The following is a 16,459-nucleotide window of genomic DNA, read 5'->3' as shown; positions in this document are numbered from 1 at the left end:
CGATTTTCCTGTTCCCTGGATGCTGCCTGACCTGCTGCGCTTTTCCAGCAACACATTTTCAGCTCTGATCTCCAGCATCTGCAGACCTCACTTTCTCCTTTATTTCAAGGCAGGGCTAATTTACTAATCTAGAGGAGGTTGAAGTAATCTCTACAGCATGTGAAGTAAAGAGATAAAGCCACCTGTTTGAATTGCATGACATCTTTAGATTGTGCATATTATGCAATGCAAACGAGGCTGCATTACTTTGAATAGAAATCAGTTGAGTTGCTAGGACGTTATTTTCCAAGAATTTAATTTAGAATGGCTGAGGCTGTTAAGGATTTATCACTAAGACTGCAGTGAGCTGACTCAGTACCTATTGAAACAGCTGCAGAGTTTTCAGACATTTAATTGCAAGGCACTAACATAGTATTTCTCATTTGTGCCCTTACTGTATTAGCTGTGCAACATTCGAGCATTAATTCTTTTAGCTTCCAGAGCCTTTCCCACTATTTAGTTAGCTCACTGAAGGTCTGCATCTTTACTCCCATCCACCACCCCTCCCCCCTTGACTCTCTAACCCTTAATGTCTGGCAAAAATCTAACAATTGCAATTTTAAAACTTTCTATTGACCTCACCCAGGCTCAGTTGTCTTTTGTGTAAGGATGTTCCAAATTTCCATTGCCACTTTTGTGAAGGTGTGCTTCATGAAATGCCTAGCTATCCTTAAAGATACGTCCCAAAAGTCTATCTATCTGCCATACAGGTATTGGTAATGTGACTGCACTATTATTCTGGAGGCCTAATTTTCTCAGGATGTGGATTCAAATTAAATTTAAATTCAATTAATATGTCTGGAATTGAAATCTAGTTTCAATCTTGATGACCATAAAAACTTTGCTGATTTGTTTGACAACCTATTCTCCAGAGAAGGAAATCTGTCATCCTTACCCAATCAGGCCGTAAGGTGACTCCAGATCCACAGAAACTTGGTTGACTCTGAACTACTGTCCAAAATAGCCCAAGCAAGTAAATCAGTGAAACAGAGAACTATTAGGAATAGGCAAGAAATCCTGCCCTTACCAGCATCACATAAAAGCACAGAGAATGAAAGTGACAATGCTTTAACATAATGCTTGTTAAGCCTCATGGTCTGAGACACCTAAAACCTTGCAATTAACTTCAGCTTCAATCCAATTCTACTTGGATCATAACTCTTGTTGATAAATATCCTGGAGTTGGCGGGGGGGGGGAGCGGGGGCAGGTGTGAAGCGGTGGGTGGAGCTGCTTAATGAGACCCAGATTGGAGTTGGTTATGACGTTCTTGATAATGGATTACTTTACTTATAAATACAGTGCAGACTTGTATACAATTAACGTCAGAAACAAAAACAGACTTTGCTGGAAATGTTGCCTGGTGTCCAGTGACCTTTCCTAGTTTCTCTTCACAGATGCTGCCATGAGCATTTCCAGCAATTTCTGTTTTTGTTTGTGATTTACGGCATCCGCAATTCTTTTGGTTTTTACACAATTAATGTATTGTGTATCGGTATACCATTGGGACCATGCAACTCAAGGAGACTGCAGTAGAGAATTGCTTAAAACAAAATAATACAAATACAGTATCTATTGCTGTGATTGTAATATATCTGAGTTTTGTTCTGGAAATGTATTAACTAATCAATGCTTTGGCATCAACCCTTAAGAATTGTTCAATTTTCTACGTACAGACGCCATTATTCTCCCCATGGAGCTTATGCGCAGAGCAAGCTTGCCCTTGTCCTCTTTTCATACGAACTGCAGCAGCGCCTCACAGCTGAGGGGAGCTACGTGACGTCAAATGTAGTGGACCCAGGAGTTGTCAACACTGATCTCTACAAGCACACCAGCTGGCTCTTCAAACTGTGCAAGTGGTTAACATCCTGGTTGTTCTTCAAGGTATCGAACCTTTTTATTAACAATTATCATTTTGGAATTGTGTACTCAGTCACCTTTTACCGCAAGCCAGTCGCAATACAATCCATGCAGGTTGCATTGTTCATGGTGGGGAGACAGATCAAAAAGGAAATGGTTTGAAATAAATAGGGAAATAAAATTGAAATAGAATGTTTTCATTCTGCAGCGAATGGATTTCGTAAAGAGTTACCTGCGGATACTACTCAGATAGACCATCTCAAATCACAATCAGGTATGCTTTCAGAGAGAAATGAAATTGCAGGTGTGGCAAAGTAGGGTGAGATGAAAGGATGCTCTTACTTAGAGTCAGAGAGATGTACACCACGGAAATATACCCTTCGATCCAATTCATCCATGCCGACCAGATTTCTGAAATTAATCCAGTCCCATTTGCCAGATTTGGCCCATATCCCTTCCTATTTATATACCCATCCAGATGCCTTTTAAATGTTGTTATTGTGCCAGCCTCCACCACTTCCTCTGGCAGGTGATTCCATAGGTGCACCCCACCTCTGTGTGGAAAGGTTCTTCCTTAGGTCCCTTTTAAATCTTTCCCCTCCCACATTAAACCTATGCCCTTCAGTTTTGGACTCCCCAACCCCAAGGAAAAGATCTTGTCTACTCACCATATTCACACCCCTAATGATTTTATAAACCTCTATAAAGTCACCTCTCTCCCTCCGGTGTTCTCGGGAAAATAGCCCCAGCTTATTCAGCCTCTCCCTGTAGCTCAAATCCTCCAATCCTGGCAACATTCTTGGAAATCTTTTCTGAACCCCTTAAAATTTCACATCATCCTTACTATAGCAGGGAAATCAGAATTGAATGCGGTATTCCAAAAGTGGCCTAACAATGTCCTGTACAGCCGCTACATGACCTCCCAACCCATTTACTCAACGCACTAACCAATAAAGGGTGGCATATCAGAAGTTTTCTTCACTATCCCGTCTACCTAGGACTGCACTTTCAAGAAACTATGAACCTGCACTCCAAGGTCTCTTTGTTCAGCGACACTCCCCAGGACCTTACCATTAAGTGTATAACACCTGCCCTGATTTGCCTTCCCTGATGTGGCACCTCACATTTATCTAAATTATACTCCATCTGCCACTCCTCGGCCCATCTGGTCAAGATCCCATTGTACTCTGAGGTAGCCTTCTTTGCTGTCCACTGCACCTCTAATTTTGGTGTCATCTGCAAACTTATAACCATACCTCATAGGTTTACATACAAATCATTTATATAAATGTTGAAAAGCAGTGTTGAAAAGCAGTGGACCCAGCATTGATTCTTCTGGCACATTGCTGGTCACAGGTCTCTAGTCTAAAAAGCAACTCTCCACCACCACCTTCTGTCTTCTACCTTTGAGCCAGTTATGTATCCAAAAAGCTAGTTGTCCCTGTATTCCATGTAATCTAACCTTAGTAATAAGTCTCCCATGAGGAACCTTGTCGAACATCTTACTGAAATCCATATAGATCACATCCACCATTCTGCCCTCATCAATCGTCTGTGTTACTTCTTCAAAAAACTCAATCAAGTTCATGAGACATGATTTCCAATGCACAAAGCCATGTTGACTATCCCTAATCAGTCCTTGCCTTTCCAAATACATGTAAATCCTCTCCCTCAGAATTCCCTCGAGCAACTTCCCTACTACCGATGTTAGGCTCACTGGTCTGTAGTTCCCTGGCTTTTCCTTACCACCTTTCTTAAATAGTGGCACCATGTTAGCCAACCTCTAGTCTTCCAGCTTGTCACCTATGTCTATCGATGATACAAATATCTCAGCTAGGGACCCGGTAATCACTTTGCTAGCTTCCCACAAAGTTCTAGGGTACGCCTGATCAGGTTCCAGGGATTTATCCACCTTTATGTGTTTTATGGCATCCAGCACATCCTCTGTAACATTGACACATTTCAAGATGTTGGTATTTATTTCCCAAGTTCTCTATCTTCCACATCCTTCTCCATAGTAAACACTTCTCATTCCACTGTCACACCATATGTGTGCGAGAAGGATACTTAAGGGAGTTTTTGGAGTACATTCCATTGCAAGTTGGCAGCAGGACTCTCATATCAGTTGTATAATTAAATGAAGAAACCCTCTTTGTTCTGCCCATAGAAAGCATCAGGAGCCCACAATTTTACCACTGAGCCATCAACAGATGTTTAATAACCAAAATGATACCAAAATGGAGAAGTTATACTCATCAAGAAAGTGGACATTTTTCTCTGGAAAAAGAGAAGGCCTGATAGAGGTCTTTAAGGTTTGGAAAGAATTTGACTTATAAGCAGGGACAAGAAATTTCCATTTGCTGGGGGTGACTGGACCATGAATTCTACATATACGATAGTCTGTAATCAATTCATTTGGGGATTCAGGAGAAATGTCTTCATCAAGACAGGTCATTAGGATGTGGAGCTCACTGTCAAAAGGAGAAGCTTAGATAACCAGCATGGATGCTTTCAAGGTGACGCTAGATAAGACTTAATCGAGAAAGTAATAGATGTTCTGTTGACAAGTTAAGGTATATAAGTTTGGAGAAGGAAGCTTGAGTTTGGTATAAACACCATCATGGACCTGTTGAGTCAAATGGACTGTTTCTTTGCTGTGATATTCAACATAAATTCCTTATTTTGAGTTTGAAGCTGTACCTACAGGTTATGGATTTGTGATTATGTCAAAAATATATTAATCATTCACATTTTTTGTAGATATGTCATACTAAGCAAGGATTAAACACTGCGAAAAGAGAGTCCCTATTAAATTCACACACATCAAGAACGAACAGTTGCAAAATAGGTCAATACTCGTTAAGTGTTAACTGAAATCTATGTATAGCATTAACTTTTAGGGAAATAGTCCATGCAAACTGCTCTGATTGTAAAATTCAGGGATTACTGTGGTTGGAGAAGACATCCCACCACTTCCTTCTAAAAGGCATTGAGGGATGTGCAATTTTTTTTTTATTATTAGGTTTGTAAAACCTGGCCTTCTTAACACCTTCCTGGGACTTTGGAAATGAATAATCTGCCCGCTTTCAGCCCAGATGCTTATGTCATTGTGTATCACTTTGCATCTTCTTCCTATTAAAACAACCTGCCTGAAAACCACCTCATCTTTAAGAATAACACCAAGTTCACTGTCAGCAGAATTCAAAGCGGATTGCATGACCCCGTTCATTTCTCTATTTTATCCTAAACTGAAAACAGTCCCAAAACATCAGAGTCTAATTCAAGCTTGCATTAGTAATGATTGCATTTCCAACAAGAGTTTTATTTATCCATTCCTTGCTATAATGGTAAAGTTTCACCTTCACTGGGCTGTTAAATATCACTCTCTGCAGATTAATGCAAAAGTCACCAAAGAATTAGATTATCATATTATTGTGATCATTTGAAGCAGACAGTATTAATTAGCTGTGTTTAAATTCCAGCTTCTCCTGGTGCTGTGACCTTTTATCTCTTAAAGTGTGCCACATTTCCTATTCATTATTGTCAGCAATAAAAAAAATGACAGATCCGTCACTTATCTTATCACTTACACAATAAGGAGAATTCAAAGAGCTTTGTCAATTGCGAAGAGCTAAAGACGGGCGAACGAATGACAGATCCTGAAATCATGTCCTGAATTCTAAGTGATGAATGTCCTTCAGGGTCTTTTTTCAATGTGGTTGCTACCAGTTCTGGTCCCCTGAATTGCAACCATTGTGTGACAGCTTGGAACTGCTACTCAACCCAGGGCAACAGTGACCCACCTTGAAGCAATACAACCCATGCAGAACATAGGGTTAGTCTTTTTCATTCTGATATTTTCCCATCCTTTCCTGAAGGCAGTGCTTCTTGCCCAGATCTGACTTCTGCTGTGCTGTTTTCCCTCTGGCACCTTGTCCATTTGACCATTCTTTGCATACCAGCCTCACTCTGCCATGTGGCAGCTGTGGCTCAGTAGCTGGCAGCCTTTCCTGACTCAAATTAGATCTGTCAATGCAATAATTCAAATGGCTGACTCTCAAGGGCAGTACTAAGGGAGTGTGCACACTCTGAGATACCATATCTCAAATTAAATTACAGCCCCTTCTGCTCTCTCAAGTGTAAAATATACCATTGCATTATTATGAAGAAGAGCAGGAGACTCACTTATAGTGCCCTGACCAATACGTATCCCTCAATCAGCATTGTGCAAGCAGATTATTTAGTCATTATTAAACTGCTGCTTGCTATGAGTTGGTTCACTCCCATTTTCTTATATTGCAATAGTTAGTGTCCTTTGAAAACACTTACTTGATTGTAAAGATCTTTGGGATATCTTGGAATTGTGACAGGTGCTATATTGTAAACATTCCCCTCCTTTTCCCATTGTCCCTATTTACCGAGCAAATAACAGAGACAAACAAGCTAGAAGAAAAGATTCTGGAACATGCTCGATCTGTAATGTTGGCTTCAATTGATCCCACTAACATTTAAGGATTGGCATGAAGTTTCTTTGCAGCAATTGAAGTTTAAATGATCTTTAACCTCTAAGGTCTGGCTATCCTGATTCTAAATCTATAATGCAATTAATGTAGTGAAACTCTACCAGTGCTTAAAACATCTCAAAGGGTGAAAATCTGCAAGGGGGGTTTTAGATGGGATTAAATATTAAATTAATGAAGTTAAAGTTATTGTTAAATTTATCGCAAAGAAACCCTATTGGCTGGTTGTTTGGATACCATAACATTAACAGAGGTGAGATTGTTATTTCATTGCAAAGAGTTCAGAAAAGATTTACAAGAATGTTGCTAGGATTGAAGATTTGAGCTATACGGAGAGGCTGAATAGACTGAAGCTGTTTTCCCTGAAGCGTCGGAAGCTGAGGGGTGACCTTATAGAGGTTTATAAAATCATGAGGGGCATGGATAGGATAAATAGACAAGGTCTTTTCCCTGGGGTGGGGATGTTCAGAACTAGAGAGCATAGGCTTAAGGTGAGAGGTGAAAGATTTAAAAGGGATCTAAGAGGCAACTTTTTCACGCAAAGTGTGGTGCGTGTATGGAATGAGCTGCTGTTGGAAGTGGAAGTTAGTACAATTGCAACATTTAAAAGGTATCTGGATGGGTGTATGAATAAGAAGGGCTTATGCCCAAAACGTCGATTCTCCTGTTCCTTGGATGCTGCCTGACCTGCTGCGCTTTTCCAGCAACACTTTTTCAGCTCTGATCTCCAGCATCTGTAGTCCTCACTTTCTCCTCGGGTGTATGAATAGGAAGAGTTTGGAAGGATATGGGCCAAATGCTGACAAATGGGACTAGATTACTTTAGTATATCTGGTTGGTATGGACGAGTTGGACCAAAGAGTCTGTTTCTGTGCTGTATATCTCTATGACTGTGTGAGGGCTGGAGAAGAGTGAATTAGAACATAGACCACAGAACAGGAACTAGCTCAAAATCAATCTGTGAATCCTTCATTGAGGCTACTCTAACCAATTTGATTTTTCCAATGTAAATGTCGATTAAAATCACCCACAATTGTTGTTTCTCTTTTATTATAAGCATCCAATATCTCTTCTTGTAGGATTTATCCTATATTGTGAATACTGTTTGGTGACCTATAGATCATCCCAAATATAGCTTATTCCTGATTTCCACTCATACAACACCAGGTTATAGTCCAACAGGTTTAATTGTGACAACCACCTGATGAAGGAGAGACGCTCCGAAAATAGTGCCTCCAATTAAACCTGTAGGACTATAACCTGGTGTTGTGTGATTTTTAACTTTGTACACCCCAGTCCAACACCAGCATCTCCAAAGCATGTCTACTTAAATAGATCATTCAAACCTAACCTCCTGAACCATCTACTACTATTGAACCAGTAATATAATTAATTAGGGGTGCTTCCCCTCTGCCTTTACTTAGCTTCTTCTTTTTCTTGTATGCCATGCAATCAATTTGGCACAGTGGCTCAGTGGTTAGCACTGCTGCCTCACAGCACCAGTGACCCCGGTTCGATTCCACTCTTGGGCAACTGTCTGTGTGGAGTTTGCACATTCTCCCTGTGTTTGCGTGGGTTTCCTGCGGGTGTTTCAGTTTCGTCCCACAATCCAGAAATGTGCAGTTTAGGTGAATTGGCCATTCTGAATTGCCCATAGTGTTCAGGGATATGTGGGTTAGGTGCATTAGTCAGGGATAAATGTCGGTAGTAAGGTAGGGGAATGGGTCTGGGTGGGTTACTCTATGGAGGGTTGGTGTAGACGTGTTGGGCCAAATGGCCTGTTTCCACACTGTAGGGGGTTCTTTGGAATGTGAATGATGCAATCCTAAATTAATCTTATCTGTCTGCATTTGATCTGCATCCCTCTATTCTCTGCCTGTTCAGATGTCTGTCTAAACACCTCTGCCAGATTTTGCTGTTGAATCTACTTCTGCCACCTCCCTTAGCAGCGTGTTCCCAACACCTACTATCCTCTGTGTAAAGAAAATGTCTCACACATCGTCTTGAAATGTTGCCCCTCTCACCTTAAGACTTTGCACACTAGTATTTGACATTTCCACCTAAGGAAAGAGACTCCAATAATCTGTCCTGTCCCTACCTCTCATAATTTTATATTCAGTAAATCCTCTGTATCTGCAAAACCACAAATGAGCCTAACTGTGCCAAAATTTAAGTAACAGCAAACATCAAATTCCTTGGGCAAAAATTGTATATCCACGATATTTTTAACCATTTTAATCTATTTTAACCTATTTTTAATGAGTTCCACACTTGTGAATTTCAACATTCATGTGGTTTCTAAGGAAAGGAACCTTTACGGATATGAAGGAATGACTGTACTTCTATCAGGTTGCCCCTCAGTCTCTGACGCTCTGGCGAAAACAATCCAAGTTTATCCAATCTCTGCTTATAGCTAATACACTACAATCCAGGCAAATCTTTTCTGCACCCTCTTCAAAGCCTCCACATTGTTCCTATTGTGTGAACAATCAGAACTGCACACAGTTCTCCAAATGTGGCCTGACCAAAGTTTTATACAATTGCCACATGACTTATCGACTTTTATATCTAATGCCGTGACTGATGAAGGCAAGCATGCCTTGTGCCTTCTTTACCACCTTATCCACTTGTGTTGCCACTTTCAAGAAGCTAAGCACTCGGACTCTAAGATCCCTCTGTATGTCAGTGCTCCTAAGGGTGCAGGCATTAACAGCATATTGTCCTCTTGCATTTAACCTCCCAAACCCTCCATCACCTAACACTTGCTCAAATTAAACTCTATCTGCCATTTCTCTGCTAAATTTTCCAGTTGATTTATATCATAGAATCATAAAAGACGTTCTTCAGCCTATTGAGTCAGTACTGCCAAAAATGTACTACTACCTCGATGTCCTTCCTCACTGTCCACAACTCCAATATTTGTGTCATCTGCAAACCTACTAACCAGACTACTGACATTTTCATTAAAATCATTTAAAGATCTTACAAACAACAGGGATCCCAGCAATGATCTTTGTGGAACACAGACCTGGTGGTCACAGACCTCCAGTCAGAAAAACATCCTCCACCACTAACCTCTTTCTTCAATGGCCAAGCCAATTTTGTATCCAACTTGCCAACTCACCACAGGTTCCACGCGACTTAATTTTCTGGACCAACCTACCTTGAGAGACGTTGTCAAATGCTTTAGTAAAGCCCATGTAGACAACATCCACTACCTTATCCTCATCAATCATCTTCATTATTTCCTCAAACAACTCAATCAAGTTTGTGAGGCAAGACCTCCCTTGCATAAGGGAGCAGCGAAACGGCGATTTCACTGCTCCTTGGATGCTGCCTGAACTGCTGTGCTCTTCCAGCACCACTAATCCAGAATCTGGTTTCCAGCAACTGCAGTCATTGTTTTTACCTACCCTTTCCCTTGTTACTCTCTTGCTCCTCATATATGGCTAAAATGACTTGGGATTCTCATTTGATCCTATTTCTGGAATAGAGGTGTGCTGTATCCGAGGAGCAGTAAAATCGACGTTTTGGGCAAAAGCCCTTCATCAGGAATACAGGCAGAGTACCTGAAGGGTGGTGAGATAAGCTAGAGGAGGGTGGGGGTGGGGGGAAAGTAGCAGAGAGTACAATAGGTGAGTGGGGGAGGGGATGGAGGTGATAGGTCAGGGAGGAGGGTGGAGTGGATAGGTGGAAAAGAAGATAGGCAGGTTAGTCATGGGGACATTGCTGAGCTGGAAGTTTGGAACTGGGGTGAGGTGGGGGAAGGGGAAATGAGGAAACTGTTGAAGTCCACATTGATGCCCTGGGGTTGAAGTGTTCCGAGGCGGAAGATGAGGTGTTCTTCCTCCAGGCGTCTGGTGGTGAGGGAGCAGCGATGAAGGAGGCCCAGGACCTCCATGTCCTCGGCAGAGTGGGAGGGGGAGCTGAAATGTTGGGCCACAGGACGGTGTGATTGATGTGTGCGGGTGTCCCAGACTTGTTCCCTAGAGCGCTCTGCGAGGAGGTGTCCAGTCTCCCCAATGTAGAGCAGACCGCATTGGGAGCAACGGATACAATAAATGATATCGGTGGATGTGCAGGTAAAATTTTGATGGATGTGGAAGGCTCCTTTAGGGCCTTGGATGGAGGTGAGGGAGAAGGTGTGGGCGCCGGTTTTGCAATTCCTGCGGTGGCAGGGAAAGGTGCCAGGAGGGGAGGATGGGTTGTAGGGGGGGCGTGGACCTGACCAGGTAGTCACAGAGGGAACAGTCTTTGTGGAAGGCGGAAAGGGATGGGGAGGGAAATATATCCCTGGTGGTGGGGTCCGTTTGGAGGTGGCGGAAATGTCGGCGGATGATTTGGTTTATGCGAAGGTTGGTAGGGTGGAAGGTGAGCACCAGGGGCATTCTGTCCTTGTTACGGTTGGAGGGGTGGGGTCTGAGGGTGGAGGTGCAGGATGTGGACGAGATGCGTTGGAGGGCAGCTGTAACCACGTGGGAAGGGAAATTGCAGTCTTTAAAGAAGGAGGCCATCTGGTGTGTTCTACTTGTCAAGAACATTTCCTCAAGGGTCTTCTTTGATTTCTGTTTCTTAAACCTAACGTGTTCTTCTTTTGTTCATTTTAACTAAACGTACATCATCTCTTATCATCCAAGGTTCCCAGATCTTACCATCCTTATTTTTCATCCTCACAGGAACATACTGGTCCTGAACTCTCGTCAACTGGTTTTTAAAAAAACTCACACATGTCAGATGTTGACTTACCCTGAAATAGTTGCCCCCAGTCCAATTTTTCCAGTTCCTGCCTAATGCCGTTGTCATTAATCTTGCCTCAATTTAGCACTTTCACTCGAGGGTCAGTATTATCCTTTACCATAACTGAGAGTGGCTCAGTGGTTTGCACTGCTGCCTCACAGCACCAGGACCCGAGTTTAATTCCAGCTTCAGACGACTGTCTGTGTGGAGTTTGCACATTCTCCCTGTGTCTGCGTGGGTTTCCTCCAGGTGCTCCGGTTTCTTCCTACAATCCAAAGATGTGCAGGTTAAGTGAATTGGCCATGCTAAATTGCCCATAGTGTTAGGTGCATTAGTTAGGGGTACATATGGGGAATGGGTCTGGGTGGGTTACTCTTCGGAGAGTCGGTATGGACTTGTTGGGCCGAAGGGCCTGTTTCCATACTCTAGGTAATCAGATCTTAAAATTATGATCATTGTTCCCAAAAGGCTTCCCCACTGGAACTTTGATCACATGGCCAGGCTCATTCCCCAATACAAGGTTCAATATGGTCCCTTCCCTTTCGACATACTGTTCCAGGAATCTCTTCTGGATGCACCTAACAAGTTCTTCTCCATATAAGCCGCTGGCAGTATGGGAGTTCCACTGAAAAGCGGGGACATTAAAAACATGCACTACCACAACCCTGTTGTTTTTAAATCTTTCCATGATCTGCTTACATTTCCATTCCTCTATTTCTTGCTGGCTATTGGAGACAAATAGTGTAACCCCATCATAGTGTTCGTCCCTTTCTTATACCTAAGTTCTACTTGTATTGGCTCGCTGGATAAGTCCTCCAAGATTGTTTTATTTATTCACAGGACGTAGGTATCACTGGCTAGGCCAATATTTATTGCCCATCTCTAATTTCCCAGAGGACAGTTAAGAGTCAAAACATTGCTGTGGGTCTGGAGTCACATGTAGGCCAGAGTAGGCAAGGATGGTAGTTTCCTTCTGTAAAGGACATCAGTGAATCTAGATGTTTTTTCCAATAATAAACAATGGTGTCACAGTCAACAGGAGGCCCTTAATTCCAGATTTTGTATTGAATTCAAATTCAACCATCTGCCGACATCTGACGGTATTAGGCAAGAACTTTCGAAAGCTGATTGGAGGCAGATGTTCGCAGGTAAAGGGATGGCTGGAAAATGGGAAGCCTTCAGAAATGAGGTAACAAGAATCCAGAGAAAGTATATCCCTGTTTGGGTGAAAGGGAAGGCTGGTAGGTAAAGGGAATGCTGGATGACAAAAGAAATTGAGGGTTTGGTTAAGAAAAAGAAGGAAGCATATGTCAGGTATAGACAGGATAGATCGAGTGAATCCTTAGAAGAGTATAAAGAAAGTAGGAGTATACTTAAGAGGGAAATCAGGAGGGCAAAATGGGGACATGAGATAGCTTTGGCAAATATAATTAAGGAGAATCCAAAGAGTTTTTACAAATATATTAAGGACAAAAGGGGAACTAGGGAGAGAATAGGGCCCCTCAAAGATCAGCAAGGCAGCCTTTGTGTGGAGCCACAGAAAATGGGGGAGATACTAAATGAATATTTTGCATCAGTATTTTCTGTGGAAAAGGATATGGAAGATATAGACCGTAGGGAGATAGATGGTGACATCTTGCAAAACGTCCAGATTACAGAGGAGGAACTGCTGGATGTCTTGAAACGGTTAAAAGTGGATAAATCCCCAGGACCTGATTAGGTATACCCGAGAACTCTGTGGGAAGCTAGAGAAGTGATTGCTGGGCCTCTTGCTGAAATATTTGTATCATCGATAGTCACAGGTGAGGTGCTGGAAGACTGGAGGTTGGCAGACGTGGTGCCACTGTTTAAGAAGGATGTTAAGTACAAGCCAGGGAACTATAGACCAGTGAGCCTGACGTCAGTAGTGGACAAGTTGTTGGAGGGAATCCTGAGGGACAGGATGTATATGTATTTGGAAAGGCAAGGACTGATTAGGGATAGTAAACATGGTTTTGTGTGTGGGAAATCATGTCTCACAAGCTTGATTGAGTTTTTTGAGGAAGTAACAAAGAGGATTGAAAAGGGCAGAGCGGTAGATGTGATATATATGGACTTCAGTAAGGTGTTCGACACGGTTCCCCATGGGAGACTGATTAGCAAGGTTAGAACTCATGGAATACAGGGAGAACTAGCCATTTGGATACAGAACTGGCTCAAAGGTAGAAGACAGGGTGGTGGTGGAGGGTTGTTTTTCAGACTGGAGGCCTGTGACCAGTGGAGTGCCACAAGGATCGGTGCTGGGTCCTCTACTTTTTGTCATTTACATAAATGATTTGGATGCGAGCATAAGAGGTTCAGTTAGTAAGTTTGCAGATGACACCAAATTTGGAGGTGTAGTGGATAGCGAAGAGGGTTACCTCAGATTACAACAGGATCTGGACCAGATGGGCCAATGGGCTAATGGGCTGAGAAGTGGCAGATGGAGTTTAATTCAGATAAATGCAAGGTGCTGCATTTTGAGAGTGACTACCCTTGACACCAAGGTCTCGTCTGATTGAGTGTGGTATCAAGGAGCCTAAGCAAAATTAGACCAATAAGAATCAGGGGAAAGCTCTCCACTGTTTGGAGTCATGCCTGGCACAAAGAAAGGTGGTTGTGATTGTTGTAGGTCAGTCATTTCAACTCCAGGATATCAATGTTGGCATTCATCAGGGTAGATATTTTCTAATCAACCAGTTCGTAGCTGTTACTGTGTGTCTCTAGAATAGGTGGGACTTGAATCTGGGCCTCCTGGCTCACACGTAGCGACATGACCACAAGAGCCCTTGTGTCCCAGGCCCAACCGTCATGAACTGCTTCAACAATGACCTTTCCTGCATCACAAGGTCAGAAGTGGAAATGATTGCATCATTCGTGATTCCTCATATACCGAAGCAGTCCATCTCCAGTTGCAGTAAGGCCTGACCAATATCAGGCTTGAAATAAAATTTGGCAAGTAATAGTCCCATCACACAAATGCCAGGCGATGACCTTCTCCAATAAGAGACAGTCTAACAACTGGCCCTTGGTATTCATTGACATTACCATCAATGGATCCTCCACTATCAATATCCTGGGAGTTAGCATTAATTAGAAACGGTACTGGACCTACCATATAGATAGAGTGGCTACAAAAGCCAAGCAGGGGCTAGGTGTCCTGTAGCTAAAACTCACCTCTTGACTCTCTGTCCATCATCTACATGCCACAAGTCAGGAGTGTGATGGAATACTCCTCACTTGGCTGGATGGATGCAGCTTCAATAATACGCAAGAGGCTTGCCACCATCCAGGACAAAGCAGCCTATCTGGTTGGCACCAGATCAACTCCATTCACCACTGATGTTCAGTAGCAGCAGTATGCCCTATCTACAAGATGCACTGCAGAAATTCACCAAAGCTTCCTAGACAATACCTTCAAAACTCACACCCATTTCCATCTAGAAGGACAAGGGCAGCAGAATCTTGGGAACGCAATCACCTGCAATTTCCCTTCCAAGCCACTCACCGTCCTGGTTTGGAAATATGTCACCATTCCATCACTGTCACTGGGTCAAAATCCTGGAATTCCCTTCCTAAGGGCATTGTGGGTGTACCTACAGCACAGTAGTTTAAGAAAGCTGCTCACTACCACCTTCTCCAAGATAATTAGGGACAGACAATAAATTCTGGCCGAGCCAGCAACACCCACATCCCATGAGTGAATTAAAAAAAAGCGGAATGGAGGAGGCAAATAAAGGAAGGGGTTGAGGCGTGAGGACTAGGATCTGGAGAACTAGGCCGATGTCCCAGCAAATGGAGATGGGATTTCTGATCTGCAGGGATCAGCATCTGCCCACTTCTGATTTCACCTGACCCTGCATTAGAAAGCTACAGCTACAACGTATTTCCGTTCCTGAGTCCCCCAGCGGAAAGCATGTGCATTCACTCAGAACGGAGGAACACCCTATTGGGAAATGGCCCAACTCATGATGAAAATCCAAACCCATGTAAATGGATCCCACTCTACTTTTGTTTCAAAACCTCTGCCTAAGGATAATTTACATCAAAAAAAATTTAATTTATAGGACTGGTTGTTTCAAAATGTAATATATGGTAAATGTGGATGACAGTATCCACAGAGAGATGGAGACAGGTTAAGCGATAGTGCAAAAACTTGGCAGATGTCATATAATGTGAAAAAATGTGAGGAAGAATAGAGCAGGAAGAAAAAAGGAGCTGAACGTTATTCAATATTAATTTAATTTAATGTCTGTTCTCAGCTATCTTTGTCTCTCAATTGTACTTGACATCCCTTTTAATCCTGTACTTCTGCTTTGGTTCGAACCTACTCATTTGCCTTTTGTCTGTCTGATTCTGAGTAGCTGCCACATTTCACAAGCTGATGTCCTCCTCCCTCCCTCTTTCTTCAGACTCGAATTCATGCATCACAGGCCGTGAAATAATTGTGGATCTTTATGTAACGTGGACCATTGTTTGATGCAGTAGGGCTGCAGGTTGATCTGAATTCATTCATTGTTCAGCAATGTTGGGCACACTCAGGTTAAATTTGGCAACCTTGAATCTAGCTGTACTTGCGTAAATCTGAGGATTAGAAGTACTCTTGATGTAGCAAGAGTACCCGGGTGACCAACAATGTGAAAACCACATTACTAGTCTACAACTGAACCTCAATTTTGGACCACCATAAATTACCAGATAGTTGACAGACAAAAGCATTTTGCTTTGGAGGCAGCAAATAGAAATGTTTTGCAAAGTTCAGTGGCTCTGATTGTGTCTATCTATAACAGCTTCATTCCATTATGGAAATGCCTAGACTGTAAGAATGCCATTGGAAGCACTTGTATAAGAAAATAATGCATTACATTTACATAGACCCTTGGGATACTTATGGGCAATCATTTAATGCAATCACTTTTAAATTATGTGTGCTTTATTACACCATCTACTTTAAAATAGGTAATAATAAAGCAGACAGAAATTTCAGACAAATACATCAACTGTTCACCCATTTGTAGAAACAAGTCTGTAAAAATGTCTCAGTTAAGACAAATTACTTGTCTGTTGTTCTAAATGGAGTTCCAAATACCAAAATCCTGCAAATGTCAGTTTCACCAGGGGATACAGATTTAGGATGATCGCTAAAAGAACCAGAGGTGAGCTGAGTGTTTTGTCTGAGACACAACTTATTATGGTCACAAATGTGCTGCCCGATAGGAGTAAAAGCAGATTTATTGATAACTTTCGAAAGGGATTAGAATATTTATTTTAAAAGGAGACGTCATCA

At 42.3% G+C, this 16,459-nt stretch overlaps 1 protein-coding gene across 4 annotated transcripts in view; it reads left to right on the top strand.

The window, feature by feature from the left end:
- dhrsx (dehydrogenase/reductase (SDR family) X-linked) overlaps positions 1 to 16,459 on the top strand; it is a 293,611-nt gene that overhangs the window by 269,662 nt on the left and 7,490 nt on the right. For all 4 annotated transcript variants that reach the window (XM_043692383.2, XM_043692379.2, XM_043692380.2 and 1 more), the window contains one exon: positions 1,714 to 1,921. In XM_043692383.2, coding sequence (XP_043548318.1) covers positions 1,714 to 1,921 — 208 coding nt within the window. The remainder of the gene's footprint in view (positions 1 to 1,713; positions 1,922 to 16,459) is intronic.

This window comes from Chiloscyllium plagiosum, unplaced genomic scaffold (assembly GCF_037043375.1).
Source record: "Chiloscyllium plagiosum isolate Xiang-an unplaced genomic scaffold, Cpla_swu_hap1 HiC_scaffold_6, whole genome shotgun sequence".
NCBI lineage: Eukaryota > Metazoa > Chordata > Chondrichthyes > Orectolobiformes > Hemiscylliidae > Chiloscyllium > Chiloscyllium plagiosum.
The sequence above is the reverse complement of the archived record's forward strand: the minus strand, read 5'-3'. Positions and strand labels throughout refer to the sequence as shown.